General features: G+C 43.2%; 1 protein-coding gene across 3 annotated transcripts; it reads right to left on the bottom strand.

Annotated features, from left to right (window-relative positions):
• Nucleotides 1–40: 40 nt before the first annotated feature.
• LOC103398880 (hamartin-like) lies at nucleotides 41–9,130 on the bottom strand. Of its 3 annotated transcripts, XM_008337628.3 has the most exons (15): nucleotides 9,032–9,125; nucleotides 7,894–8,011; nucleotides 7,595–7,698; nucleotides 7,349–7,501; nucleotides 6,675–6,819; nucleotides 6,287–6,441; nucleotides 5,210–5,283; nucleotides 3,941–4,164; nucleotides 3,767–3,804; nucleotides 3,500–3,611; nucleotides 3,330–3,421; nucleotides 3,050–3,176; nucleotides 1,252–1,529; nucleotides 880–1,040; nucleotides 42–715 (listed from the first exon to the last, which is right to left on the bottom strand). In XM_008337628.3, exons 2-15 carry the CDS (start codon nucleotides 8,000–8,002, stop codon nucleotides 637–639), a joined length of 1,851 nt encoding a protein of 616 aa, XP_008335850.2. In that variant the 5' UTR covers nucleotides 8,003–8,011; nucleotides 9,032–9,125; the 3' UTR covers nucleotides 42–636. The 3 variants fall into 3 exon arrangements, with proteins under 3 accessions (XP_016886443.1, XP_024909622.1, XP_008335850.2); XM_017030954.2 differs by having other exon boundaries at nucleotides 41–715; nucleotides 3,330–3,611; nucleotides 9,032–9,130; XM_025053854.1 differs by lacking the exon at nucleotides 9,032–9,125 and adding an exon at nucleotides 8,545–9,023 and having other exon boundaries at nucleotides 41–715; nucleotides 3,330–3,611.
• Nucleotides 9,131–9,494: the final 364 nt, after the last annotated feature.

Genomic DNA, 9,494 nt, shown 5'->3' with positions numbered 1-9,494 from the left:
CGCACCCGGACAACAACAACAACCACCGCAGCCACAGGTTAAGGTTAGCACAGGCGTGGGCTAACTTTTTGACTCGCGGGCCACAATTGTCCTAAAAATTGAGCAGGGGGTGCGGGGGTGGGGTCAGGAGCAGATGGGTGGAGCGTTGGTGTGAACTAACATAAATGACTCAAATGGCTCAAATGCTTTTAGCACTTTCTACACCACCTAGTGGGGAAACATAGGTATTGTAGGGGAAAAGGCAGTAGTATAATGATAATATAAACAAATAAATAATAATTTGGAAAAGTTTGGCGGGCCGGATTGAGAAGCTGAAGCGGTCGCATAGGGCCCCCGGGCCGTAGTTTGCCCATGCCTGGGTTAGCATCTTAGCATCAACTTTAGAGAGTAAAAAAAGTCAAGTTCGAGTTTTCATTTAAATCATCATTTGCTTGTCGAGTTAAAAAAAAAAAAAAGTCACACCATTCAGTTTAAAGACAACATTTCCGCGGTAACATGCTGTTTAGTAAAGCAACACAGTTCAACATCTTTACTCTGCGTTCTTCCACCCTCTCTGGTTAAAAAAATAGAACCGCCGTATAATTATTAACCGTCGGTCGGTGACGTTGATCAGTAAAGTTAGACCAGAGTGTTAGTTCAGGTACCTTTGGTTTTCATGCTCTGCTGTTTACCTCCAAAATGACTGTGATCCACAGACTTATTTGAGGACGACAACCTGCCGCACACACAGAACAACGGTCATTGTCACTGTCATTTTATCATAAGAAATAAACAAATAAAGAATATTAAAAAATCATAATAAGAAATAAATATAAAAAATAATGAATGTGTCAACATAAAAAATGAGATAAATGGTGCGTTCTTCACGTTCTCCTTCACCTCCTGCTGAGACATTCGTGAGTGTCACACCCACGCGTGATCAGCTGGTTTAAAACTTCCAGAGGGGAGGGGACTGGAGAGGTCTGGGTCAGCTCCCGGTCCTCGCCCTCCACCTCCGTGGCTTCTTTCTCCTCCTGCCCTGTCATTTTCTCCAACAACTCCTGCACGTAACGGAAGACGAAGACAGAAAATTAACAATATTTTATGCCTTCCAATTTGCTGTTACACCAGGAAAGATGAGGAACTCTGGGATATGTAGTTATATTATTTATTTTAAAAAATGCATTTCGAAATCTCCCTTTTACCAGCAGGGGGAGCGCTGGACTAAATGACAAGCAATTTTTTTTTTCTGCTTAAATTAATTTCGTTAACCTGCGTCCTTTTTCGGATGAAGAGCGGAGCGGCCTGAGGCAGCGCCAAATCAAACAGCGGTTCATAAGGGGCGGAGGTTACCACGGCGACATCGCCCTTCTCTGATCTGAAGGAGGAGGTGTTGGACGGGGTGAAGCACATTGAGTTGGAGGAGGAAGGAGGCGGAGGAGGAGGAGGTGAGCCTGAGGGTGGCTGCTCACAGCTGGGAGTGGAGGTGAGGAGGATGTGCTCAGAGGGGACGGAGGGGGAAGGTAAAGGTAAGAGCGCTGACCTGAGATCTGGAAACAAACAGAGAGAGAGAGAGAGGGAGAGTTAGGAGAGAGAGAAAGAGAGGGAGAGAGAGGGGGAGCGAGAGATAAAGAGGGAGAGAGAGAAAGAGAAAGAGAGAGAAGGAGAGGGAGACGGACAGAGAGAGAGAAAGGGAGAGATAGAAAGAGAGGGAGGGAGAGAGAGAAAGAGAAAGAGAGAGAAGGAGAGGGAGACGGACAGAGAGAGAGAAAGGGAGAGATAGAAAGAGAGGGAGTGAGAGAGAGAAAGAGAAAGTGAGAGAGAGGAAGGGAGAAAGAGGAAGAGGAGAGAGAGAACGAGAGAGAGAAAGAGGGAGTGAGATAGAGAGAAAGAGAAAGAGAGAGAAAGAGAGGGAGACGGACAGAGAGAGAGAAAGGGAGAGATAGAAAGAGAGGGAGTGAGAGAGAGAAAGAGAGAGAGGGAGTGAGAGTTAGAAAGATAGAGAGGGAGTGAGTGAGAGAGAGAAACAGGAAGGGAGAACGAGGAAGAGGAGAGAAAGAGAGAGAGAGAGATAGAAAGAGAGAGAGAACGTGAGAGGGAGAAAGAGAAAGAGGGAGTGAGAGAGAGGAAGGTGAGAAAGAGGAGAGAGAGAGAATGAGAGAGAGACAGACAGAGAGATAGAAAGGGAGAGAGAAAAAGAGAGGGAGTGAGAGAGAGAAAGAGAGAGGGAGTGAGAGAGAGAAAGGGAGAAAGAGAGAGACAGAGGAAGAGGGGAGAGAGAGAAAGCGAGGGAGTGAGAGAGAGCGAAAGAGAGAGGGAGTGAAAGAGAGGGAGACGGACAAAGAGAGAGAAAGGGAGAGATAGAAAGAGAGGGAGTGAGAGGTAGAAAGAGAGAGAGGGAGTGAGTGAGAGAGAGAAAGAGAAAGAGAGAGGAAGGGAGAAAGGGAGAAAGAGAGGGAGAGATAGAAAGAGAGTGAGAAGGAGAGAGAGAGAAAGAGAGGGAGGGAGTGAGTGAGAGAGAGAGGAAGGGAGAAAGAGGAGAGAGAGAATGAGAGAGAGACAGACAGAGAGATAGAAAGGGAGAGAGAAAAAGAGAGGGAGTGAGAGAGAGAGAAAGAGAGGAAGTGATTGAGAGAAAGAGAAAGGGAGAAAGAGAGAGACAGAGGAAGAGGGGAGAGAGAGAAAGAGAAAGAGAGGGAGTGAGAGAGAGAGAGAGAAAGAGAGGAAGAGAGATAGAAAGAGAGAGAGAGCGTGAGAGGGAGAGAGAAAAAGAGAGGGAGAGAGAGAGAAAGAGAGGGAGTGAGAGAATGAGAGAGAGGGAGAAAGAGAGAGAGAGGAAGAGAGAGAGAGAAAATTACAGCAATCAAGTCGACAATTAACATCTTTATCTCAGGAAGTGACATCACTCCTCACCGACTCTTCCTCCAGACTCAGGCTCATGACATTGATCGCTAATTTTTATTAGCTTATTATTCATTAATAATCTCAACATTTCAAAAATTCGTAATTCTTTGAAAAAAATATTTCTGGTTTATTAGGAGAAAATATACATTTTTTTTCAGTAACTCACCTTCATTGCTTTTGTTGATGACATCATCCTGACTGATGACATCACCCCGACTCGTCTTCTCATGCTCTCCTACGGCCTGAAAGACGGAGCAGGAGCGCCGCATCTCTGTGACTGGCTGCGGCTTCACCTTGACGGACATCGAGGGAGAGGAAGTCGTTAGTGATTGGCTTCTGGTCCCTGGTACAAGTACTTGGTACTACATTTTGCTGGTATATGTATGCGCCTTTCACTGTTTTAGGACCTTTATTATGCAACACTTAAAACAACAACAATATTTCACCTGATTGTTGTTGTCTGGAGCCAGGCGTCCATCTTGGTTCCCTTCACTAGGTGGCGTTGGAGAGACGGAGGCCAGTGAGGGAGATTTTACACCTGATGTCAAAGAGAGAGCGTGTGTGTGTGTGTGTGTGAACACCGTGATCATTATAATTATAATCATCGTCGTCTCACCTGAGATGGAGGTGCACCTGCCCAGAGGGTGGGTGGAGCCTGACGCGGCAGACTCGGGTGGGGGTGTGGACAGGCCGCAGTAAAGAGAGGGGCTCCATGTGACATCATCAGCCTGAGCACAAAAACATTTACTGGAGGTTAATTGGTTTGGGTCTGATCAGAACCAATCACAGACAAGGGTTTGTAGGTTCAACGGCGTTCACGGCAGACCCTGGCTGCAGGGCATCATGGGAGGTGACTGGGAGGAGCCGAACGAAAGACATTTACCTGTGCACAGGTGTCAAAGATCAAAGAAGACGAACCGACTGTAAAAACACAGAAAATTAAAAAGTTTGAACAGCCGTAAAGTTAGAACAGAAATAATACATTTCGAAGAAGTAGTCAAATTTAAATTGTGAGCTAAAATAATAATTAAAAAAAAAAACACTTGCTGTCCCTCACCAGCACTGGTAACACTCTCTGTGATGAGAGGACTGGAGGTGAGGTCCAGGGCAGGGAGCGGGGAGGAGAGTTCTGGAGGTCTGAGTGGGGGTGAAGAGCACAGGGAGGTGGAGGTGGGTTCTCTCAGGGAGGTGTAAATGTCCTCTTCACAGGACGACTCCAGAGGATCCAGGGACACTCTGGAGCACTCGATTACAATGTCATGGACTTCGTAACATCGCCACCTGCAGGAGGAGTAGACTCGTCTTTTTTTTTTTTTACATTATTAAACAGTACATTTGTGAATGTGGTGTGGACTTCACTTCCAAGAGACTATTAACTAATCACATGTATACATATACGCATACATATACATACATGCATACATATATGCATACATATATACATATACACACATATATATAAATACGTATACATATACGTATATGCTAACAGGGACCTGGAGGACAGGGCCAGGCTAACAGGTGCATTAATGTCCTCCTTAGAGCAGTGGGCCAGAAGGAGCAGCAGTTTGGGGAGGTTGTGCTCCATCACTGCCATGAGGAGACGGCCGGCGAGTGTGATGTCTGGACCCTCGCTGGGAGAGGGAGGAGGCAGTGGTGCCACAAACAGTTTCTGCTCATATTTGGCTCTGATCCAGGACTCTCGCTCCTCTCTGAAAAACCAAGAGAAACAGGGAAAAAAGAAAGGCGCAGCGTATTTACAGCTCCTGTCTTTGTAAGGTTGCAGCTTAAAACCTACCTCCTGTGAATCACTTTTAGCACCAGCGTGTAATATTTATGAGGCTTTATTGGCAGAAATGGAATGCATAAAGCCATGAGTGTGTTTAGATAGGTGCGTAGCTGCTGCAGAAATAGCATTTTATGTGACATTAAAATAATCTCAAGACTATGACTTAGAACAGGGCTGTCAAACTCATTTTGTTTCACAGGCCACGTCCTAATTAGGTGTGAGGTGGGCCGGACCAGTGCAATTACCTATAAATAACAATAAGTCTTTCCTAAGGAAAATAAGTTTTTCCTGTAAAAACAAGTGTATTAGACAAATCCTAATTATATGTGAATATAATTATTTAAATTAATTATAATGAAATGTAATTTTACAAAACATTTCCTGAACATGAAGTGTTTTTGTATTTTTGTTTTCATTTTCAAATTTCACCAAACAAGCTAGTTTTTAGCCCGCGGGCTGTATATTTGACACCCCTGCCTTAATGGTAGTACGATGAACCTAACAGAAGCACCACAGTGTGTGTGGACTGGTGGTTACCTGGACGGCTCCAGCTCCTGGTCCTGCGTCCCCGTGACCAACTCAGGATGAACTCTGACGTGTTCCAACATGGGCTGGAAGACAGAGACACAATCTGACAAAAATGTACTCAACAAATACCGGACACGAACTGATAGCATTTATTTGCGCCACAGTTTAGCCACACAGACCAAAAACAGGTGAACATGTTGAACTTATTACAAAAAAGCAAAGTGGTTTCAAAGTGGTTGCAGGAAAAAATTGGGTACATTTAGGGTTATTAAAGTCTCCGTCAGAATGTGCTTAACAGTCAGAACAGATCATTCAGTTTCCGGTTTCCGTGTGACCACCGTCTTGCTCTAAATGAAGCGCTGTATTCGGAGTATTCCCGATCCTGGTTTCTGAGAAAAGGAGCAGCTGCTCGTTACAGATGCTATTTTTGTGCAGCAAAGTAAACAGCACTGAGCAGCTGCTGTGGCAGGAGAGAACCATATTGTTTACATTTCTTTTCTTTCTTTTTTTTTAAGAAAGCAAACAGAAGTTACGTTATAAAATCCTCGAGGGAACATTCGGTTTTTTTTTATTTTCATAATTTCGTTTGTTTTGCAATAGATTAACATTAAACACTTTGGAGAAACTCCTCACTGGTACTGGATGTCGAGTTACTCATGTAGGAATTTGCCTCCATTTCCTTTAACCCAGTGGTTCTCAAACTGTGGTAGAGCGCGCTCTAGTGGTACGCAAGGAAAATTCATATTTTCGCATATACATTTTCAACTGAATAACCCTGAAACATACCATGCACAATAAATACAACATTTAAACATAATCATTTTTATAAACATTTATCTCCTGTGTGGTGGAAGCTAATAGCGAAGGCCTACGCTGCTATATGCTAATGCTGGTCATCATGGTGGTACTCAGAGAGCTCAACGTTTTCTCAGGTGGTACGGAGTATAAAAAGTTTGAGAATCACTGCTTTAACCGTTAAAATTCCAGACTGTTTTATTTTGAAGCGCTACAGTACTAGTTCCAACTTGCTTAATATCAGTAATAAATTCATAATATCATGAACCGACCCTGGTGGTCTCTACTGACCTTGATGACCTCCTGGAAGGTGTCCAGGTTCTCCTTCATGCTGTAGTGGAGTCTAAGGTAGGAGATGAAGTTACACGGAAACATGCCGTAGAGACGGTGAAACAGAGAGTAGACACCAGCATGAAGGTGGACCAGGTGAACCACAGGTGACTGAGCTGCAACAAAACATTAAGATGGGTTCAGTGTCGTTCCCAAAAAGACCGGTCAAATTTACAAAGTTCCCAGAAATACGTTTCTTGTTTCAAAATTTCAATTTCACAACTTCGTGACATGCGCTGGTCTCATTAGTGTAATGCTGAAAAATGGGCCACACCCCATACATTAGGTCACAAGTGCACAGCACCAACGAAAGCAGAAATACATCAACACCCGGTGTCGCAGTGTCTACCGGGGTTTCTGTAGCTCCAGGACGCCAGTCGTCCAAACACATCGAAGAAATCGTAGATGTGCTGCTTTCCGGCCTGAGGGATCATGGGTAACAGAGTGACGAGGACCAGGACGGCAGTAATGAGGACCACCACATCACTGTCAGTCTGAGGAAACACGACAGCAGTGCAGGAGGACAGACAAATTATTTTGTTATGAGTACTGATAACATATAGGGGTGTAAGAAAATACTCTACAATTAAATTGTAAAAAAAAAAAAAAAATCATGCCTATAGTATCACAGCGTATCACAATATATCGTATATTGGAATATATGATATATATTGCAATATATTGTTGCCCCTGTATTGCCGGATTCTTGCCTATATGCACCCATAACGTATATATATTTTAAAAAAATACATATAATGTATACATAATATAATAACTGTATTCATATTAATTCAAATAAAATTATATATATTTTTAAATGTAATATTTATTTATCATTCATGCTTCGCAATTGAAAGCCAACAAGGATATTGTCTTATTTCTGTATGCGTTGGGTTTTATGTTATTTTAAAAAGTTAAGTGCTAAAGTAAAATTATTAATCATATGTTGAAAACCAATTAAATCATCATATTTTGCCAGATGGTATAATTAGACTACATATTTACATAATTCTTCAGCCCTACCTTGAGGCAGCGCAGCAGAGATGGCAGCAAGGCCGACCGGCTGATGTGATGAACCCATGGAGGCTGCTTCCTGATCAGATGACCCAGCAGTGTTAGAGCAACCAATCGGGTCAATGGTCTGTTCAGAGACTCATTCAGTTTCTCCAAGAGGGCCTGAGGGCGACATGTTTTCAAAAGACAGGTTGAAGAAAAAAAGAAACAAAAAGGGTTCAAGGCGAAGGTGAAACTGGGTGAGAGGACGCTAACCTTGTGATGAGTCTCCCTGATGGAGGACAAGAGGAGGACGGCCTGAGATGACGAGGACTCCAGGTAATAGTCCACCACGGCGGAGAGGACGGCGCCGCCCTTGTCTGGAGAGGAAACAAAACTACAGGTCATAGGTCAGGCGACAAGAGACAAGTGGAGACATGTGGAGAGAAAAAAAAAAAGTTGAAAAATGACACGGGAAGAAACAACAACATCAACAGACGGGTGTACTACAGCGGGTCATTAGGTGATACAGCTGAGATAAAGCGTGTGACCGCACGTGTTGACGCGGTTCTCACCTGAGCTCAACTGTTGGTTGACTGTGGCCCTCACTTGTTCTGCCTCCTGCAGCTCTGAGCTATCCAATGAGTGCAGGAGGTCACTGATACTCACCTGCTCCTTAGACATTCTTCACACCTGAGTGGGATGGAAGAAAAGTGTTTATTCAAAAAAAAAAAAAAAAAAATTTTTTTTTTAATGCAACATAAAAAAAATACTGGGGGAGGGCAACAGTATATGCTGGGAATAATGACGCGCTAGCTAGAATGCTAACAATCTTTACCTATGTCAGCCATTTAAAAAAAGTGGTAAACTAATTTGCATTAAAAAATGGCACGGCATTTTACAATGTTTAGTTTCTTCTTATGATGGGACAGCTGAATTTTATAATATTTATTATTATTTGTATTATACTTTATTGTATACATAGACATATTGTATACATACATCGCATATTCTTTAATTATTAAAAATACAATGTGATGCGATAACTACTTTCATCAACAAAACACGTCAATACGGTAAATTAAAAATCACTTTTAATAAAAAATGACAATTCACCCAAACAAGGAACAATATACGAAAGTGGACATGGTTTGACAGTAACCTACAACGCTGTGCAACCTTCCCAATACAACTAGTTAATACGGCAACATTGTCTGTGTCCTTACCTTCCCAAAAAAACTCCCGAGGGATTAAGAAAGTTATTTTTTTTTATCCATTTATCTGTCTGTCCGTCTGTCTATCGATCTGGACCAAATCTTCCCAGGTGCCATCCTCACTCAAAAACAACCAACCGACGTACGACGTCCGAGTGACGTCACTGTTGTCAAGTGCCTTTGCTTCGACGTCAACGAAAAACTTTTATGTTATGCAACGAACCTTTTGTCACTCTACACTCGGTACACGCAGATGTTTAAAGCGCCCCACCTAACTCTTTCGTGTCGGCTGTAAACAAGTTGAAAGTTACCACTAACGCTCCGCTAAGCTAACATGCTAACGGCTCGGTGCTCATCTAAGGAGCCAAGAGGCTGGAGTGAGTGACAGTACATTTGACAACTGTTTTCCTCCGTGTCTACATATTCTTTGCTGTCGGTGCGGATGCAATCGACCGGCGAATGGAAAATAACGTCAAAAACGCTCGAAAACGCCAGTTACCTTTAGACCTGTTGATCTGAGCAGGGCGCAGCCATGTTGAGCAGCGATAAACCCCGCCCCCTCCTGTAACCTGACACCACTGAGCTGTCAATCAACAATAGGGCGCGTTCATAAAGGCCAGTATCCAGGTTTTCTCAGGTTTTTGGAAAAGTTTTACATACTTTTCCTCCCCCCTAAAATAAAACTCACACTATTTTTAATCAACTTTTGTATTTGTTATATATTATATTTTATATAATTGAACCAGATAAACGAGAACAGGATGAATGAAAAAGGCCTTAGAAAGTGTCGTGGTAAGGTTTTACCACCCCGGGTTCGTTGATCTAGAACTTTCACAAAGTATAAAGAAAAGACAAAAATCGTTGCTCGAGTTCACCTGTGCACAGGGAGGGTCCAGCGGAGAGTCAGGGGGTTGACTGCTGAATCCTGCTCTCTCCCCAAACTCAGGCTCTTTTATTCTCTC

This window comes from Cynoglossus semilaevis, unplaced genomic scaffold, assembly GCF_000523025.1.
Source record: "Cynoglossus semilaevis isolate Cse_v1.0 unplaced genomic scaffold, Cse_v1.0 scaffold1292, whole genome shotgun sequence".
NCBI lineage: Eukaryota > Metazoa > Chordata > Actinopteri > Pleuronectiformes > Cynoglossidae > Cynoglossus > Cynoglossus semilaevis.
The sequence above is the reverse complement of the archived record's forward strand: the minus strand, read 5'-3'. Positions and strand labels throughout refer to the sequence as shown.

Coding starts and splice junctions, on each gene's coding strand:
- LOC103398880 (XM_017030954.2), bottom strand. CDS start 8,002: ATGTCTAAGGAGCAGGTGAGTATCAGTGACCTCCTGCACTCATTGGAT. Junction 6,820..7,348: donor CTCTGCTGCGCTGCCTCAAG/GTAGGGCTGAAG, acceptor GTGTTTCCTCAG/ACTGACAGTGATGTGGTGGT. Junction 6,442..6,674: donor CTGGAGCTACAGAAACCCCG/GTAGACACTGCG, acceptor GTTTTGTTGCAG/CTCAGTCACCTGTGGTTCAC.